Raw genomic sequence first — 21,145 nt, forward strand, 5'->3', positions numbered from 1 at the left:
ACACCCAGCAGTGCTCGGGTTACTCCTAGCTGTGCATTCAGAATCACTCCTAGCAGGCTCAGGGGACCATATTGGATATTGGGAATGAACCCAGGTTCAGTGGATGGCCACGTGCAAGGCAAATGCCCTATCATTCACTGTGCTATCACTTAGCCCCCATCCTTATATTTCAACTTGGTTAACTGGCCAGGATGCCTGACTTTTGGCCTATTTTGGCTCTCAGCATTCCTTCCTCATTTATCATTGTGTCCAACTTTTAAAGAAAGAGCAAGTGGCTTCTTAAGGCCTTTTGTAGGTTAATTCATTTGCTCGTTTCAATATTAGTGAGTCAGAATAGTGGGAGAGAGTCAGTCAGCAAAGCATATTTGTCAAGCTCTCCATTTTATACGAGTGGTTCAAGAGAAAAAGTATAGGTATAGTTAACATGAAAGATTACTGGCCCTAGATATAATCAAAAAGGAATGAAAAAAATTGAAATATTGCAATGAATTGCTAAAATGTGGCAAAGTTATTTAGCATGTGCTCTTGGAAAATGATGTTTGATAGGCTGGATTAGTTTGATGCAGGGCTGCCACACATCTTCAACTTCTAAAACATCTGCTATGCAGAAAAAAATAAGGTATGCTGTACTCAGGTCAACAGTAAAAACATGGAGCCCTCCCCCCCAAATCCTAGAGCCCTAAAAAATATGACAGCAGTTACCGACCGTTTCATTTTGAGCTGCTATTAAAGTTGATGCTTAGTAGTATACCATTGTGTCCTAAGGGCTGGTAAGCATTGATGATTCCTAAAATTGCGATCTTTATTTACTATAATGATGCAAGGACAGTGAAGTGCCTCGAGTCAGAGACAGGATATTGATCTCCCTCAACACGTCCCCATGACAGCTGTGGTTGAAAGTCCATGATTTTAGCTGCACAGCTCTATCTAGTAGGCTCCAGAAATCAGATCCTCTGAATTTTCAAAATTAAGCATGATAAACTTTTGGAAATAAGAGTTGACTCCCAAGGAACGATGACCCATTTGTAAAACACTTCTGTGACAGTCTACTGTTTTGGTTTGAGCCTTGATTAAGATGGATTCAATTTCCTTCTCTTTGTATCCTGGTCTTTCTGATAGGAATCACATTTTCCTGTGGAAATAAAAATAATTCAAGTAGTTAGAATGAATTAATAAGAATTTCTGAATTTTCTTAGTTGATCCAAATCTGAACTGAAAATTTACTCCAGGAATGAAAATTGTCATAAACAAAACAATGCTAACCCAATGAGACTAAATAGGAAGACCTCTTAACATGATCATGTTAATTCTTACTACTATTATCAAGCTAAAAAAAATATCATAAGTCTAGTCAAAATACAGCAGGATCAGGTTGGGGAAGTAGCTCAAAGGGCCTGGGGTACATGCTGTGCATGCAGGAACCCCAGGTTTGATCCTTAGCACCAGCACAGGCCTAGATATGTGCACGTGCATTTTCTGGGTGTGCACTGCCTGCCCCAATGCCAAAGAAAAATCTCTCAAAATTACGTTTTGGGCCGGAGCGATATCACAGTACGCAGGCCAACCCAACACAGACCCCGGGATCCCGTACGGTCCTGAGCCTGCAGGAGTAGCCCCTGAGCACCACCGGCTGTGGCCCAAAATAAAAAAAAAATTACTTTCTTAACCATTTTTATTCCTCTAGCTCAGTGGTCAGCAACTTTTTTTTCAACTGAGCCAAATCTTGCCAAAACCACAATTGAAGTTTATTTTGAGAGCCACACAGGGCACGCACTGACAGAGGCTAGGAGCAGAATCCTGGATACTGGAGCGGCCGCCCGGCACACAGAAGAGCCAAATTCAAAGTGCAAAGAGCCGCATGTGGCTCGTGAGCCACAGGTTGCCGACCACTGCTCTAGCACAATTCTATCCAGGTTATTGAAATGAACTAATTTCTTTAAAATTTAAGTTTCTGCCTTAAGTTTTGGTTTCTGAACACTACCTCTTAAAGGTTGGTGGTGACCTGAAAGATGCCAGGATTCAGATTTTGCTTGTGGATTCTGGTGGCTATTGGGGGTCACCATCTCCTTCTCCAAGACAGGTCTGGCAAGGGTCTCGGGTGGTTCTGGACTACACAAAGGCTTTGCAACACTGTCCCATGTATTTGGAGTCAGATCCCACATTTCAAGAGTGTCTGCAAAAACATCACAGGAAGAACAGTGGCAGCATCAGTCCCTGAAGCAAATGGAGAAACAGTGGCAAGTCCAACTGCGCTGCATCAGTTGAAAAGGGTCAGGGTATATGGCATCAACAAAAGTATCCTCATGGTCAAAGAGAAAGCTCAATGGCAGAGCACATACAAAGGATGCAGGTTTAGTCCTCAGCACTGTATGGGTGCCCTGTGCACAGCCACACAAACAAAAGAAATAGGGTCAGTCATAGTAGAGCAGGGGTCTCAAACTCGCGGCCCTCCGTACAACATTTTGTGGCCCGCAGTCGGCCTTCAAATAGCGCAGTACTGGCGATTATTTGCTTACCGAATAATCGCAATAAAAATCGCACTAGTAAGAAAAAAATCGCATTAAACATTTACATACCCCAAGCAGTTCCGTTCGGGGTATGCAAATGTTTAATGCGATTTTTTTCTTACTAATGCGATTTTTATTGCGAATATTCGGTAAGCGAAATCCCTTATGCGGCCCTGCCTCACCCGGACTTTGCCTCCTGCGTAAATTGAGTTGGAGACCCCTGTAGTAGAGTGGGTGCGATATTTGCCTTGCACACAGCTAACCCAGATTCCACCCCTGGTACCCCATATGGTCCCCAGAGCCCACCAGGAGTGATGCCTGAGTGCAGAGCCAGAAGTAAGCCCTGAGCACTGCAAAGTATGGTCCAAAAAGAAAAAAAAGCCATGTTCTCCTAAAGCTCTGAAAATAGTTGGTCTTGAGATATTTTATGTCCTCAATACCAAACTTTTCTTAGGTGAGGAGGTGAGGATGACAAGAAGCTGAATGTCTTTCCTAAAGCTCTTAAACAGGCTAAATAAAAAGTGGATACAAATGAGGGTTTTCAGACCTTTTAAAATGCATTTATAGTTACCAGAACTATTATATGACATGGGAACTTGACAGGCATTTCCTAGATGTTTACTGATCTAACATTTAACATATTACTCTACCCTTTAGCCTCCTACTCACCTTCCAAATCTTTCCCTGTGGGCGGTTCTGAAACAGCAGTTACAGGAGTGCTGTGCTTCACTGGAGGCGCAGGCAACGATTCTATAGTTACTGTAAGAGGAAGAGCAAAGACTCGCCTAAATCAGTCATTAGAGAAAGCAGCTTCACCTGAGAGTCGACGGTTCCTGGCACTGCCTGTGATTCCCGAGTTCCACTCATACCTCTGTACAGTTCTGTATGAGGAACAAAAATTACTGTACTTTTCTTAGCACAAATGTGTGTGTATTTCCTCCACAAAAGACTGGATTTCATCTATTCATGTAAATCCTATTAGATGGGTTCGTCTATCCATGTGAAACCAGAGAAGACCTGCCGGGATCCGGCTGAGACCTAGCCCTACCATCGCTGGCAGGGGAGGTTACTCAGCCTCTGCATGGAACAGTTCCCCAGTGCCTCTGTCCCCATCACTCCCACATACCCTGGCACTTCTTTTCAATTGATGGAGCAGACAGTTGGTCTTGCTGCTGTTTCTCCGTCTGTCTCTCCATTTGTTCCCGGAACTGCTGCTGTAATTGTTTTTGCCGGAGCTTCCGATGGTAGGTGGCTTTGTTCTCAACGGCAGAGTTCGGGCATCTGCAGAAGAACAACAAAACAGGCATGGAGGCCGAAGGGCCCACAGAGCCCAACCTGTTGGCGCATCATGGAAGTCATCTAGATGAAATCAAATGGGAAGGAGAAAAGGGAAACACTCCATACCTGGAGCTGCTGTCTGGATTCCCCTCGATCCCAATGAGAGGATCATCCAAGTGACTTGGTCTGCCAGGGGAGATCACGTTCGGTGGTTTCGAGAGTCCCAGAGCCATGTTCTGTCTGCAGCTGCTGAATCTTGCTTTTTCAACAGATGGTTCAAAATCTTGTCTCTTTGCTTTAGTTAAATCTACCTCAAGAGGCAACTAGGGAAGGAAGAAAAGAGGAGTTGGGGCCCGGAGAGATAGCACAGCGGCGTTTGCCTTGCAAGCAGCCGATCCAGGACCAAAGGTGATTGGTTTGAATCCCGGTGTCCCATATGGTCCCCCGTGCCTGCCAGGAGCTATTTCTGAGCAGACAGCCAGGAGTAACCTCTGAGCAAGGCCGGTGTGGCCCAAAAACCAAAAAAAAAAAAAAAAAAGAGGAGTTGGAGAAACACTGCTTTCAACTGCTCTTCCTTTCTTTCCCTGGATTCTGGAAGCCTCACTCAAGCTGTGGTACACCTAAAAACCTGACAGTTAACAGGAAAATACCTGAACGGCTCTGGCATTGGTCACTAGACAAGGCTGCAAGAATCCCCGTCTTGGGCCAGAGAGATAGCATGGAGGTAGGCTGTTTGCCTTGCATGCAGAAGGACAGTGGTTCGAATCCCGGCATCCCATATGGTCCCCCGAGCCTGCTGCCAGGAATGATTTCTGACCATAGAGCCAGGAGTAACCCCTGAGCGCTGCTGGGTATGACCCAAAAAACAAAAGAAAAAAAACAAACAAAAAAAAAAGAATCCCCGGGCCGGGCGGTGGCGCTAAAGGTAAGGTGCCTGCCTTGCCTGCGCTAGCCTTGGACGGACCGCGGTTCGATCCCCCGGTGTCCCATATGGTCCCCCAAGCCAGGAGCAACTTCTGAGCACATAGCCAGGAGTAACCCCTGAGTGTTACCGGGTGTGGCCCAAAACCCAAAAAAAAAAAAAAAAAAGAATCCCCGTCTTTGGAGTTGTTCCTGCATCTCATCAAATGTGAGAGGTACATATCATATACTCTGTGATGTATCACAAACTACTTTACTTGCAGAACACAAGCATTACAGAAAACCAGGACTTCTTTAAAAAAAAAAAAAAAAACAGGACTTTGGGGGAAATTTTTCAGTTCATAAAAATAACACTGATAGAATGACTAGGGGACTGAGGTGATGGCAATTTGATAAAGATGATCATTATACTGTGAAGTTTCTACTCAAGGCAGCCATGTACCAGGCAAATGCCCTACCTGCTGTATAATCACTAATCCCAGCTCTAACCTTTCTGATGTTACAGAGATGGACAATGATTGTCCATTATAATGTAGTGAATGCCACTGCACTGTATACTTGAAATATTTACTATGCTAACTTTTAGGGCTGGAGTGATAGTACTGCTGGCAGGATAGTACAGCTTTTCCTGCTGACCCGGTTTGATCCCTTGGACTATATAACGTCCTCAAGCAATGCCAGTAGAAATAAGCCCTGAGGGGCCAGAGAGATAGCATGGAGGTTAGGCGTTTGCCCTTCATGCAGAAGGTCGGTGGTTCGAATCCCGGCATCCCATAGGGTCCCCTGAGCCTGCCAGGAGCAATTTCTGAGCATAGAGCCAGAAGAAACCCCTGACCACTGCTGGGTGTGACCCAACCCCCACCCACCCACCCCCCCAAAAAAGAAATAAGCCCATGGGGCCGGGCGGTGGCGCTAAAGGTAAGGTGCCTGCCTTGCCTGCGCTAGCCTTGGATGGACCGCGGTTCGATCCCCCGGTGTCCCATATGGTCCCCCAAGAAGCCAGGAGCAACTTCTGAGCGCATAGCCAGGAGTAACCCCTGAGCGTTACCGGGTGTGGCCCAAAAACCAAAAAAAAAAAAAAAAAAAAAGAAATAAGCCCTGAGTATCACCATGTGACCCAAAAGCAAACCAAAAATAAAGAGGTAAATTTTATTGTGGGAGTTTTAGTGTTTTGGTTTTTGGGTCACACCTGGCTGCGCTCAGGGGTAATTACTCCTGGCTCTGCGCTCAGAAGTCACTCCTGTCAGGCCAAGGGGACCAATTGGGATGCCAGCATTTGAACCATGGTCCGTCCAGTGTTGGCCGTGTGCAAGGCCTTATTGCTCCAGCCCATTTTTTGTTTTGGTTTTGGGGCCACACCCAGTGGTGCTCAGGGACCAAATGAGATACTGAGGACTGAGCTGGGGTCAGTACCATGTTGGCCGCATGCAAGGCAAGCTCCCAACCACTGTGCTATCATTCCAGCCCCCAATTTCTTATCAAAATAAAATCATTTGGGATGGGATGTGAAGCAATAGATAATACAATAGGTGAGGTGCTTGCCTTGCACACAGCCAGTCTATGTTGATACCTGGTATCCTATATGGTCCTCTGAGCATCACTAAGTGTGACTAAAATAAATAAATGATGAAATCACTGGGGCAAATATAAACAGGAGGAAAAAATAAGATTGATAATGCTAAGTGGTACTGGCTAAGATCTAGCACATTTACATCTTATACACTGATATTTGAGAGTATTAATTAGACTTAGAGCAACCAGACTGGAAAGTGGAATATACAAAAACTAAGCATTCTTTATCCTCAAACCTAACCCAGTATTTCCCAAGATAAAGTGTTTATGTGTACCAGAAAACTTATACAAGAATAGTTAATAGGTCCATTCAGAATAACAAAAGGCAGAATGAAATTGGACCAGATGCAGAAATTAATTCAAAGGAACTAAAGACTTTGAATGTAAACCTAAAGCCACAAGACTCCTAGAAGTAAACATATGGTAAATTGATCTTTATTTTGGTTTTTGGGTCACACCGGCGACACTCAGGGGTTACTCTTGGCTCTGTGCTCAAAAATCGCTCCTGGCACGCTCGGGGACCATATGGGATGCTGGGATTCGAATCACCATCCATCCTGTATTAGCTGCGTGTGACTCTTAACAATGATATTTCTTTGAAAAACCAAAAGCTCAAGTAACAAAAACAAACAAGTGGCACGATATCATACTCCCAGGCAGTAAAGGAACCAACCAGCAGAGAAAGGACCAGAGATGAGAAAGGGACTTGCCTGCTTGTCTTTGGGAGCAGACACCAACCTGGTTCTTATCCCAGACACTACATATGACCTCTGAGTACCACCACGGACCACTCCTCACACAACGAGGTAGGGTAGAAACCCAAAAAGGAAAAGGCAGCTCACTGAATGGAGGGAATTCATATGACTCATATTTCTGATAAGAGGTTACTATCTAAAACTATATAAAGAAGAGGTTTATAACTGAGTGTGATATAAAGCATATGCCTCACATGTATGAGGTACTAGTTCTATCCTGGCACACACACAAAAAATAAAAAGATTGCATCTTTTAATAAAAACTCCTTGTTTTTATTAATATTTTTTATTTAAAGCATTGTGATTTTTGGCATACAGTGTCATACAGTGTCTCAGCACCAATCCCACTTCCAGTGTCAACCTCCCTCTACCAATGTTCCTAGCGTCCATCACCTGCCTCCTCCCACCCCAGACTGCCATCATAAATAGGCACCTTTTGGGGCCGGAGATAGCACAGTGGTAGGGCTTGCACACGGCCGACCCAGAATGGACCGGGTTTGATTCCCAGCTTCTCATATGGTCCCCAGAGCCTGCCAGGAGCTATTTCTGAGTGCAGAACCTGGAGTAGCCCTAAGCGCCTCTGGAAGTGGCCCCCAGAGAAACCAAACAAACGGATGCCTTTTAAAGTTTGGTTGTTAAAGTTTGGGTCTCGTGATTTCATTTTTTGTTTATTCCATGGTTTGGATAGTTGGTACTATTCTTCCTTAACACCACCAATGAGGGTCCAAGCAAGGTGGTGCAAGTGGTAGGGCGTTTGCCTTGCTGACCTAAGACAAGACAGACTGCGGTTCGATACCCCCATATATGGTTCTCCAAGCCAGGAGCAATTTCTGAGCACATAGCCAGGAGTAACCCCTGAGTGTCACCAGGTGTGGACCAAAACAAACAAACAAACAAACAAAATACCACCAATAAAAAAAAAACTCAATGCAAAGAAAAATAGTGATTGAAGAAAATGGCAAAAAGAATCTAAGGATGAGGCCACAAATTCAGTCCTTGATACTACCCTACATCTAAATGCAATCCTGATGCACCTCCATTTGGGACCCCTAGGGCAACAACCAAAATGCTAGATCCCCAGCAAGCAATGGAAACCAAGTGTGCAGTTCCTAGCAAGCAGCACGACCAGAAGAATGGGTATCTCAAAGAGGACAGAGGCCACAGAGAATTAGGGATTAGAGCACTTTCCTTCTATCTTTGATTCCTGGCATCATATGGTCCCCTGAGCACTACCAAGGATCACTACTGAGTGCAGAGGCAGAACAGTCTGCTGGGTGTAGCCCACCTCCACCCTGCAAAAATATATACCATATATTATACTATATAGTATATATGTTGTGTGTGTACATACACACCACACACTCAGACACAGACACACACACAGACACAGACACACACACACACGCGCGCGCGCGTACAAGTGGCATTACAGTTCTCTCCAGGGACAAACAGAAAAGAAGCAAAGTGAGAAGTGAGAAGCAAATTGAATAGACACTTTTCTAGAGACAAGAGATGCAAGAATCAGGGAAATGCATATCAAAACCACAAGGAAATATCAACTCCCAGTTGTTAGAATGACTCATAAAACAAGATTAAAAAGTAAGTGTTGGGGCCAGGGCAATAGCACAAGGGGTAGGGCATTTGCTTTGCATGCAGCCAACTCAGGTTCGATCCCCAGCAATCCCATACGGTCCCCTGAGCCTGCCAGGAGCGATTTCTGAGCACTGTTCGCCACTGGGTGTGGCCCAAAACCAAAAACAACAACAACAACAAAAAACATGAATGATGTACATCTCAGAGACATCAGGCTAAAGGAAAACACAGCTAAGCAGGTGAGCGCTTAGTTTCTACAAAGGACAGTAGCTTTCTGAAGAGCTATGTGTCCATCTGAGACACAGTTTCCAGCCATAGATATCTCTCCATGAGAGGTACGTTCTCTTGGCTTCCATTTCTTCATGTGAAAAAAGATGACAGCTGGTTCATGCTAGTTCTAACATTTAAAGCAGAATGAACTACACATCCCAAAAACCTCTAAGTTAACCCAAGTTTCACCTCTTCCTCCATCCCTAAATACCCAATCCACAACACAAGAAAAATAGTTATCTTTACTGCAAGGTATCAATCTCTAACATACCTGGCGTGGAAGCTTACTTAGTGCCTTCAGATAGTCTTTGTCCAGAATACAATTTCCAAGTGCATTCCCAAAACTCCTGAGGGTGAGGGGGAAAAGGTGAAAGGGTTGAGAATGACTAAGTAACTATCAAAGAACATACTGTTCAGTAAGTTGCTTGCAGAGGAGAAAACAGATCCCAACACGCATTCAAAAAAAATTTTTTTTTTTTTTTTTTTTTGGTTTTTGGGCCACGCCTGGTGACACTCAGGGGTTACTCCTGGCTATGCGCTCAGAAATCGTTCCTGGCTCAAGAGGACCATATGAGACGCCAGGGGATCGAACCGCAGTCCATCCTAAGCTAGCGCGGGCAAGGCAGACGCCTTACTGCTTGCGCCACCGCTCCGTGAGCATCTAACCTTCTTGCATAAATATTAGTTTCTGAGATTGTAAGAGTTCTGAGAAAGAGCTACCAGTTCATCAGTCATTAAGCCCAACTGCTTTCCTCCTGAAATTGCAGAGCAGACGTTTTCCAGAATTATCTCCAAACCCAAATAACCCACAGGGGAAGAAAGCTCCAGAACTAAAGTTATTTACTTCAGATAAGCCCCAAAGACAACAGTATAAATTTGGAGTGCCAGGTTTGTACATGTATTTTCATGGTGATCGGGCCTCTTTCAATTCACAAATTTAAAAGAGTGTAGCAAAGTTTTCATAAGACCCAGGGCAGACCCGGATTTGATTCCCGGAATCCCCTATAGTCCTCCGAGCCTGTCAGGAGCAATTTGTGAGTGTAGAACCAAGAACAACCTCTGAGCACTGCTGGGTGTGGCCCAAATAAACTAAACAAAACAAACAAAAAAATAACCACAGAAAACAAAGTTTTCAAAAGGTCACTGTCATATATACATAATGAAATGTTCAGGTATATTCAAAAGAATGAGAAAACTACCTAATACTCCTATAGAAAGCTCTTTATTAGGGCTGGATAGATAGTATGAAAAGATAGCTTGTATGAAACTATCCTCAGTACCACTTGGTCCCTCAAACACTGCAAAGGGTCACCATGAGTAGAGTCATTTGCTGCACCACCCAACCACCCACAACAGGCCTTCAAAATGCATTACCAAGTGGCAGAAGGAGTAGTATAAAATCAAGCACAAAAGAGAGAAGTAAGAATTCTACTGCAGGGGCCAAAGCGATAGTACAGTGTGATTCAGAGCATTTTCCTTGCATATGGCCAACTTGGGTTTCATCCACAGCAGCATCCCATATGGTCCCCCAAGCCCACTAGGAGTGGCTGGGCACAGATCCACAGATCCTGAGCACCACTGGGCTTTAAAAAACAAACAAAAAACAACTTTAAACTTAAAAAGATTCTAGGGAAACAAAGGATTCTAGGGCCCATAAAGCAAAACAAACAAACAAAAAGAATCTACTACTCAGTTCCAAAAAGGCAGACTTGAGACATGAAAGTACTGGGACAGTACTGGGCCAGAGAGATGGCACAGCGGCAGGGCATTTGCCTTGCATATGGCTGACCCAGGAGGGGTTCAGTTCAACTGCTGGCACCCATATAGTCCCACAGCCTGCCAGGGGCAACTTCTGAGTGCAGAGCTAGGAGTGACACCTGAGCACTTTGGCCCCAAAGCCAATCAATCAATCACTCAGTCAAATAAATGAATAAAGTTTAAAAAAGAAAAGTACGGGGACAGGACAAAAATGAAGGAGGAAACAGGGAAGGACAGTCTAAAGATAGAAGGAAGATTATTTTCATTTGGTTCAACGGCTGAATTTTATTTTGGGGCCACATCTAGAAGTGTCTGGGAAATGTGATGGGATTGAACCTAGGATGGCCACTGTTGGAGCCACCCCCATATTTTGCTTTATTTTTAAGCCACACTCAGTGATGTTCAGAGGCTATTCCTGGCTCTACTTAATTCTCCAGAGAGCAAAGGGAACCATACATATTGCCAGGGATTGAACAGGGGTTTGCTGCACACAAGGGAAGTGCCTTACCTCCTATACTCTCGAATGCCCTCCCCACTCCTTGTTTTGATCTTTAAACCATATGATGGATTTATCTTAAAGTCAGAACTCGGGTAACTCAACATGCTGAGCACATGCTTTGCATCCAGGAGGATCAGGTTCAATCCCAGCAATCACTTGGTTCCCCTCAGCACCACCCAACCAATGTGACCTGAGAGCACTGAGCTGGGAGTAGCCCCCAAGCTACTTGTCAACGTAGGTATGTGCCACACAAACACACAAACTATAAGTACTGCTATAAATATAAAACAGCTAAAAAGTGACTAAAAATATACTTTTAAAGAGCTACAAAGCTCCTGCCCTTTTGATCTTACCTCAGCGCTCGCTTCAGCCCGTCAGTCACAGCCTCTTTCCTTGCCTTCTCCAAAGCTAAAGCTTTGGACTTGAGCCCCTCACTAACACCGTAGCCCACATCTTCGTGGTAGGAACCATCCTGGGGACAGAAAAGGTGTTCAGGGCTACCATTGGTTCTAAGGCTCCTTGTGGGCCCCAGAGTTCAAAGGGCAGGCATACCCTGCGGATACACCCACAATCCAGGACCCCCACAGATGCCTAAAAGTCATGGTGTGTACCGAATTCTACCTATGCTGTTGATCCCAATTCACAACTGTCTTTGATAAAGTTTAGTTTAAGAAGGAGACGCAATGGGGCCGGAGAGATAGCATGGAGGTAAGGCGTTTGCCTTGCATGCAGGATGGTAGTTGGAATCCCGGCATCCCATAGGATCTCCCGAGCCTGCCAGGAGCGATTTCTGAGTGTAGAGCCAGGAGGAACCCCTGAGTGTTGCCGGGTTGACCCAAAAACAAACAAACAAAAAGGTGATGGCACTCTGCCTTTTAAATTAAATGTGGACACTCACTTCTTGGTACCAAAAATTGTTTAATGCAAAACATTATGCCTAAGATTAAGGGTTTGGAGAGTAGTTGCTAAGATGCTTGCCATGCACACAGCCAAGCTGGGTTCAATCCTTGGCAATCCCATCTGAGACCCCAAGTACAGCCAGGAGTGACTCCTAAGCACAAAGCCAGGAGTAACCCCTGAGCATTGCCAGTATGGTTCAAAAACAAAACGGAAATGCATTTACTGGGTGGCAGAGATGGTTCGAAGGACTAGAGTTGGCACCACATGCTCTCTTCCCACTGAGGAATGGATAGAGGAGAGGAAGAAAAGGATATTTTAATAAGCATTTTGGTTCAGTGACCACACCTAGTGGTGCTCAGCACTATGATTCCTGGTTTGTGCTCAGGGATCACACCTGATGGTAATTAGATGACCATATGTGGTATTGAACCCAGGTCAGCCACATGCAAGATGTTAGCCTTGCACATGCTGATTGCAATCCAATCACCAGCATCCCATATAGTCATCCAAGACCATCAGGAGTAATTCCTGAGCACAGAGCCAGGAGTGACCCCTAAATGTCACTGATGTGGCCCTCAAAAGGGCCCCCCAAAAATCGTCGTTATTTTTATTTTTATGAAACACAAAAATGTTGACAAAGGACCAGGAGAGGGCCTTGCATGAGCCTGGGGTTAAACAAGAGTTGATTTAATGCAAGGCAAGCACCTTGACCGCTGTGTTACCTGTCCCTAGTCATTTTTATTTTTTTGCTCTGTATTTGGTTTGGGGCCACACTGGTAGTGCTCGGAGTTTCCTCCGCTCTTTAATCAGGGATCACTCTTTGGAGGCTTGTGGGATCAAACCCAGGTCAGCCATGTGCCAAGTAAATGCCCTACCCTCTGTACTACTGCTTAAGCCCCATAAAAAATTTTAATCAGAAATATATATTAGAATAAGTTTATATAGGAACAGGCGAAAATGTAAGTTCAAGAAACCATGCAAAATTAAGAGTAATTTATTCACATATCTTTCTTTTTTCTATTGCTTTTTGTGGCTACAAATTGTTCATTGTTCGGTTCACATATTTTTCTTTTAACACATAAATGACAATGTTTAACCCTCTAGGATACATTTGGTATATTTTAAAAAGACATACTGTTATTGGTTTATTTTAATATCAAGTTTCGGAGCCGGAGAGATAGCACAGCAGCTTTTGCCTTGCAAGTAGCCGATCCAGGACCTAAGGTGGTTGGTTCGAATCCTGGTGCCCCATATGGTCCCCCCTGCCTGCCAGGAGCTATTTCTGAGCTGATAGCCAGGAAAAACCCCTGACCACCACCAGGTGTGGCCCAAAAACCAAAAGAAAAAAAAAAATCAAGGTTCTTTTTTCTTTTTTGGTTTTTTGAGCCACACCTGGCGATGCTCAGGCGTTACTCCTGGCTATGAGCTCAGAAATTGCTCCTGGCTTGGGGGATCATATGGGACGCTGGGGGATCAAACCATGGTCCTTACTGCTTGTCCCAAAACATATACTAGCAACTACTGATGGTGGAAACATTTAGATGCCAGTCTAAAAGTGTACAAGAGAACAGGGCTTTCAAAATTCTTTGAGGAGCGCATGAGTCAGAAAGGTTGATAGCACCAGCATAAGGGGCACTGGCTGAGCCAGAGTTCTGGGCCCACCTCTCTGGCCTGGATGTACCACCAGCGACTTCCCTACCTGCTCATTCTCTCTCACCACCCACCTGATCCGCATAGGCAGGTCTAGTCCATCACCCTCACCTTCAACTGGACTCTCACAAACGCACAGACTCCCACGTAGAACTTGCCATTGTTAAGGTCGACAAAATCTAGAAGTGGGGAAGAGAACCAACCAGTTGAGGAGGATACTGATCCCGGGGCCTCGCCCATATTCCGCCATTGGCAATCAAATCTGCCTACCCTAGACCCTTACCCACAAAGTACTCAGGTTAGAACTAGACAATGCCAGAATAAGGAGCATGAAGAAGCCGCCATTGCCAGTACACACACTTACCCACATTCTGCTGGGTGACCGAGTGTGCCCAGCCATTATAGCCAAACATCTCATTGGCCAGATTTATTACCCTGTGACCCTCAATGTAACAGACCTGGAAAATTAAAAGGGAAAGAAAAGCAAGTGTCAAAATTCTTTGCCATAGTTAAATGTCATTCAGTCCTTGATGTGTTTTGCTTGATTTAGCAAAATAATCTCAAATATTCCAGGGAAGTTCTCAGGGAACTTATCTCAAAGATCTTCCAGAAGCAACAAGTCAGAAATAACAATGGATCTGGGGAAGGGAACCAGCCTCAGTTGGGAAGGACAAACCACCTTGCAGTTTCCAAACCTCAGATTCTAAAAAAGTACAAATCTTAAGTTGAGATAGTTCATAGAAAACCAATATTCTAACTTGAAGCAAATGGCCAAAGAAATAATTTTAGGGGTCGCAGTGATAGCACAGCAGTAGGGTATTTGCCTTGCATGTGGCCGACCGAAGTTGGATTAATGGCATCCTATATGGTCCCCTGAGCATGCCAGGAGCAATTTCTGCTTTTTTGTTTTGTTTTTTGTTTGGGGGCCACACCCATTGACCCTCAGGAGATACTCCTGGCTATGAGCTCAGAAATCGCTCCTGGCTTGGAGTCACTTCAGATGACAATGAAGGTTAGAGCCTCGTGTCTCCCATAAAGACACTCAAGAGGAGCTGGTGACAAGGATGACCTGAATCCAGACTTGACTCCATGGGGACCAAAAGAAACAGATCATGGGAGTAGTCTAAAAAGAATCACTTTTCAGCCACCAACTCGCCTACCTTCTGGCCACCTCCAGCTACGCGGCTACTTATGTATTCAGGGCCCAGCCTCTGCCGCAGCGCACTCTGGATGGCCTGGTACTCTTCTGCTGTGTACTGGTACTGTGATTCAAAAATAAAACGTTAAAACAACATTTTTTTGCCCCCTAACAGCAGCAAATCTCCAACTTTCTGACTTGAAGGCCTCTTTTTACTTTCACTTTTAACAGTATTTAGGAACTTTATGTCGGAGCAATGGTGCAACAGGTAGGGAGCTGGCTTTGCGTACTGTCCACCAGAGCTCAACCCCAGCACCATATATGGTCCCCCAAACACTGTCAAAAGTGATTCCTGAGAATGACAAGGTAAGAGTCAAAAACACAAACAAAAAGTATTTGGGACCCCAAAAGCTTTTGTTTATATGTTATATCCAATTATATTAGGAATCAAAATAGAGAAAGTCTGTGTGCCTTGCTTGGGATCAAACCTAGTACAGAGCATGCATCCCACCTCTAAGCTACCTCCTGGTCCAAAACTGAAAAACTTTTGCTCTACAGCTACACCTGGCAATACTTGGGAGAATACTACTAGCTTGGTGTTTGGGGGATCACTATGTGCGGTATTTAGGGGGCCCTGTAGTGCTGGAGATTGAATCTGGAAAGCCTGGGCTCCAGTCCTCTGAGACATTGCCCAAGTCCCAAATTAAGACACTTTCAAGGTTTTATTTCATTAGCCATTTAGACAGTGTTAGCACTCGCCATGTAGAAGCGGAACACTCCACCGTCCACTCAGAGGGAACGAGAAGAGCAAGGACAAGAGTTGTTTGGTTTTTTTACCACACAATAACACCACAAAGTCATTGCGCACATTTTATGAACCTTTGTCGTAGCGATTACTCCATCCTTACAGAACTTTCTCGAGTCAGAATTAGGAAACCCAAATGTCCTGCCTCGGAGTCTGTACAGAGAACAGATCTGGCAGGGGTGGGGAGGAAGCAGATTCCATTTGTCTCTCCCAAGTTTCCTGCTCCTGTCCAAGTCAACAATTTCCCGTCCTATACATCAATACACTGGTACCTGTCTTGATTTTTGTCCCCGAGACAGTTTCCCTTCCTCTATTTAAATAAAATAAATGCAAACTGATCTCTAAAAAGTCAGAGTTTGGATATTACAGCATGTGAATATCTGTCCTAAAAAAGAAAAAAAAGGAAAAAATCTAATTGTGCAGAATCCAGGAGAAAGCTCAATGAGGTGAACACATGCTATGCATGCAAAAGGCCCGGGTCCCACCCACTGAACATCATGATTCCCCAAGAACAACCAGAAATGGCCCCCAAAGCAAAAGTAGTAATCATAAGTAAATTATTAAGTAAAAAGTATTAAATAAAAAATACTAATATTAAGGAAAACTTAGTAAGTAAAACGTAGTGCAAATAAGTAAATGCAATCTCCATTCGATTAGTCTTTTGACGCTCAAATCCCAAAAATGTCCTCAGAGTCCATCAAAGAAAGATTCCCAAGTAATGCATCAAAGCGAACCCCAATAAGCAGCTTACACAAGCAAGATGATGCCTCTTCAAACCTTCCTCATAAAACTCACTCTTTCCAAATCTGGGGGGAAGGAACCAGTTACCTGTCCAAAGCATAATACAGACTTGCCAGCAGCAGAAGAAGGGAGGCTGTCCTGGCCTCCAAGAACGGCTTCTTCAGTTCCAGCCATGCTGATTCTGGTTGGCCTCTTGAGAAGAAAAAAGGAGAGGGGGTTGATCTCAAGAGGAGGCTGGAGAACTATTACAGCAAGAAGGGTGTTTGCTAGGCACGCAGCCCACCCAGGGATTCCATCCCTGGCATCCTATATGGTGCCCTAGCTCCACCAGGAGTGATCCCTGAGCACGGAGCCAGGAATAAGACCCCAGCATAGCCAGTTGTGACCCAGCCCTCCCCACCCTCAAAAAAGGGAAGGAATAAAGGGTCCAGAGTGGTAGTACAGAGAGTAGAGATCCCGCTTTGCATACAGCTGTCCTAGATTCCATCCCCAGCACCCCCAGCCAGGAGTATTCCCTGAGTGCGAAGCCAGGAGTACACCATGAGCATTGCTGAGTATGGCCCAACAGGCCCCCGACCCCACAAAAAAGCATCCGCCCTTACAAGGGTGAGGCCTACAAGGCTTCTAGTTTAACCCCAGCTCCACCTCTCGTGTGTAAGCCCCACAGCTCTGCTACTTAGACTCACTGGCGCCACAACAATGTGCAGACATCACAACTAAGTGCAACCTCTGGCAAGTAACACAACCAAAAGTATACCATAAAGTATATCGCATTGAAGTGTGCACTACACACACACACACACACACACACACACACACTCTCCCTCTCTACCAGGAATGAGTAACCCCAGACACAGAATCACACACACACACACACACACACACACACACACACACACCCCTCTCTGCCAGGAATGAGTACCACAACCAAAAGTATACCATAAAGTATATCACATTGAAGTGTGCACTACACACACACACACACACACACACACACACACTCCCCTCTCTACCAGGAATGAGTAACCGCAGACATAGAATCACACACACACACACACACACACACACACACGAAGAAAAAAAAGTCAACACACACACATACACACACACACACACATAGGAAGAAAAAAAGTCAACACACACACACACACACCTCTCTAGGCTAACTGAACATTATGTTCAAAATGCTGAAAACAATTAAGGGCCCATTTCAGCTAGAATGTTCCCTGTACACTCTAATAGGAACAGGAGAGTGGCCTGGAGCAGCAGCTTGCAGCCTGGTTCTGCCAGCAGACTGGAGCCACCCAGCACTGCAGACCCGGTTCACAATGACCTTAGTCAATCAGAGTCTAATCAAGCTGGAGTGACAGGACAGTGGAAGGGCGTTTGCTTTGCTGACGGCCAAGTAGGGACAGATCCGAGTTTGATCCGTGGCATCCCAGAGAGTCCCTGCAGCCTACCAGGAGCGATTTCTAAGGCAGAGCTAGGGATAACCCGAGCGCCACTGGATGTAACCCAAAAACCAATCAATCAATCAATCAATAAAATTTAAAAGGGAGGGCTGGAGAGAGAGCATGGAGGTAGGGTGTTTGCCTTGTATGCAGAAGGACAGTGGTTCAAATCCCGGCATCACATATGATCCCCCGAGCCTGCCAGGAGCTATTTCTGAGCGTAGAGCCAGGAGGAACCCCTGAGCACTGCCGGGTGTGACCCAAACCTCCCCCCCCCCACCAAATTAAAAGGGAAGTGGAAGGACATTTTTTCAAATAAAACTGCAAAGGTAGTTTGTGGTATTTCACTTTTCAAATGTGGATATAAAGTGAAAAAATAAGGGTTTTTTGTTTCGGTCTGGTTTGGGGGCCACATTTGGCAACGCTGAGGGTTTATTCCTTGCTTTGCACTGAGGAATCACTCCTGGAGGTGTTCAGGGAACATATGGGGTGCCAGAAATTGAACTCAGTCAGCTGCATGCAAGGCAAATGCCCTAGCCACAGTATGCCACTCTGGCCACTATTATAAATGAAAGTTTTTAACTGCTCATTCGATAAAGCAGGGTCAGAAAAGTTTTTCTGAAAAGAGCCAAATAGCAGAAATCATATTTTGCTGGCCTCTGTCACAACTACTCACTTTGGCATTTTAGAGAGAATGTAGCAATAGATAATGCACAAACATAGGCACGGCTGTCTCCCCAAAAACCCGACCAACGAAATGTGCAACAACTTAAAATTACAGAGAGGAAACAACAGGGATCTGTTGTAAACTGTAAAGTGTACTTAAGACATATACATCATGTTCCCAAACTGTATTCATTCTCAGCGCTATGACTTACTGCAGTGGGAGCAATAGTACAGTGGGTTTGCCTTGCATGCCACCAACCAGGGTTCGATCTCCAGCATCTCATATGGTCTCCCGAGCAGTGCCAGGAGTGATTCCTGAGAGCAGAGCCAGGAGTAACCCCTGAACATTGCCAGGCATGGCACAGGGGGAAAAAACTTTAATTAATAAAATAAAATAAAACAGCACAGCGGCAGGGCATTTGCCTGGCATGCAGCCAACCTAGGACTGACGGTGGTTTGAATCCCGGCATCCCATATGGAGCAACTTCTGAGTGCAGTCAGGAATAGCCCCTAAGTATCACCGGGTGTGACCCCAAAACTAAAAAAGGGGCCAGGGCAATAGCACAGCAGGAGGGCGTTTGCCTTACACATGGCCAATCTCGAATGGACCTCGGTTCGATCCTCTTTATCCCAAATGGTCCCCCAAGCCAGGAGCAATTTCTGAGCACAGACCCAGGTGTAACCCATGAGTGCCACCAGGTGTGGCCCAAAAAGAAAAATTAAAAAAAAAAGAGGACTGCTAAGTGACCCATTTATATTATGTTTTTTATTACATTTGTTTTTTTCTGGCCTCACACTGGAGGTTCGAGTCTCACATTTCCCATCCCCGCAGCCCTGTCCATGCCTGACATGTGCACCTGCTCACCTGCCTCCAAGGTCACCACCAAGGGGCCAGAGAGCCGGCAGGCACTCAGCAGCTCAGAGCTGCCTTCAACTGGCAGCAAGACCCATCACTCGGGTCACACTCCGCCACACACGGCCCGTCACGTGGCCCCAACTTATGGGCAATGAAAGCCAGAATCTGAGTCTCAGTGAGAACTGTTTGTGCCACATTCCTCTTTCCTGGACTTCAGTGGGAGCCCCTAAAGGAGTGGGCGACTCCTTTCCTGGCACTGCCAGTGACTGCCAACACACAGCACTTGGCTCAGAAGGGAGCAGAAAGGGAAGTGTTTGGTGAAAAAGGACTTGAACAAAAAGAGGAGTTGATGAACACAAAAATAAATTGAAGGAAATATATAGGGGCCGGAGAGATAGCATGGAGGTAGGGAGTTGGCCTCGCATGCAGGAAGGTGGTTCGAATCCCGGCATCCCATATGGTCCCCTGAGCCTGCCAGGTGTAACCCCTGAGTGCTGCCAGGTGTGACCCAAAGACCAAAACAAAACAAAACAAACAAAAAATGAAACGTAAGGTAGAAAATAAAATGTTAGAGGCTGGAGTGATAGCACAGAGAGTAGGGCTTTTGCCCGAGTCTGCCAGCAGTGATTTCTAAGCACAGAGCCAGGAGGAACCCCAGTACTGTCAGGTACAACACCACCCTCCCCGCTAAAAAATCAGCTCTTTAGAAACTAATCATGTAAGTGTTACTTCTTGTGCCTACAAAGCAAACTGCTGACTGGGCAGATAGCTCAAGTGGTTCGCACAAGCCCCTAACAGAATCCCCAGCTCTATCATTGGTTGCGGTGGCTGGCCCCCATGCACTATCAAGCTTCCTTGTGGTGGGGATATTGGGGGGGTGGGGAACAACTTGTTAGTATATTTTTAAACACTATCTTTGGGGTGTGGCTCCCAAAAAAGAATAAAGGACAACACTGTCTTTGTCTCAACCCACAAAGAAAAGACTTGTTCATTCTTTTGTTGCTTTTTGATTCACTCTACTTGGGGGGAAAAAAAGCAACAGCCATTCATTTAGTGATTTGAATGCAAATACACCAAGGCAATTCAATGACATTTCAAAGACATGTGAAATTTCTGGAATAAGTGGACATCTTTTTTGTTGTTATTTTGAACCCACACCTGGCCACGCTCAGGGCTTACTATGGACTGTGCTAGGGATCACTTGGAGGGGCGCTAGGAGGGACCACACGCAGTGCTAGGATCAAGCCATGCAGTCAGAGGCAAGACAAGTGTCTTACCTCCTGAACTATCTCTCTGACTCTGCTAAGCAGATATCTATATAGGAGAAATAAATACTTTTCTTCACGACATTCATAAAGGCTTATTGATTACAGGACTGAACATCAAAACTAAAAGTAGGGGCCAGAGATATGGCTCAGTGGTAAAGCATTTAACATGAATGTGTAGGGCTACTGAATTCAATCTTCATCACAAGAGCAAAAATGGGGGAGGCAGGTGCTGGAGCACTCCTACAGTGGGTAGGGCACTTGCCTTGAACGCAGCCAACTCAAATGTGATCCCAGAATCCCATGATTTCCCAATCGTGGCAGGAGTAACTCCTGCTGTGGCCCAAATAAACAAAAAATATTTTGGTCCATTATCTGCTGCTCACATCAGATCTGCCATGTGTTTCTTCCCCTATCCCGCCTCTCTCCTCTTACATTTTTATAAATAAAATTTACTCCTGGCTCTGCACTCTGATCATGCCTGGGGGGTTTGGGATAACAGGATTTGAACCCTGGTTAG

General features: G+C 45.2%; 1 protein-coding gene across 1 annotated transcript in view; it reads right to left on the bottom strand.

Annotated features, from left to right (window-relative positions):
• Positions 1-569: 569 nt before the first annotated feature.
• The window catches only part of RAD52 (RAD52 homolog, DNA repair protein), a 25,571-nt gene continuing 4,995 nt past the window's right edge, over positions 570-21,145 (bottom strand). Inside the window, exons 2-12 of the mRNA XM_049783222.1 lie at positions 16,475-16,579; positions 14,864-14,965; positions 14,068-14,161; positions 13,815-13,882; positions 11,507-11,625; positions 9,168-9,243; positions 3,912-4,108; positions 3,634-3,788; positions 3,177-3,266; positions 1,982-2,173; positions 570-1,132 (exon numbers count right to left, since the gene is read on the bottom strand). Coding sequence (XP_049639179.1) covers positions 1,071-1,132; positions 1,982-2,173; positions 3,177-3,266; positions 3,634-3,788; positions 3,912-4,108; positions 9,168-9,243; positions 11,507-11,625; positions 13,815-13,882; positions 14,068-14,161; positions 14,864-14,965; positions 16,475-16,561 — 1,242 coding nt within the window. The 5' untranslated portion in view covers positions 16,562-16,579 and the 3' untranslated portion in view covers positions 570-1,070. The remainder of the gene's footprint in view (positions 1,133-1,981; positions 2,174-3,176; positions 3,267-3,633; positions 3,789-3,911; positions 4,109-9,167; positions 9,244-11,506; positions 11,626-13,814; positions 13,883-14,067; positions 14,162-14,863; positions 14,966-16,474; positions 16,580-21,145) is intronic.

Source organism: Suncus etruscus, chromosome 11 (assembly GCF_024139225.1).
Source record: "Suncus etruscus isolate mSunEtr1 chromosome 11, mSunEtr1.pri.cur, whole genome shotgun sequence".
Classification (NCBI taxonomy): Eukaryota; Metazoa; Chordata; class Mammalia; order Eulipotyphla; family Soricidae; genus Suncus; species Suncus etruscus.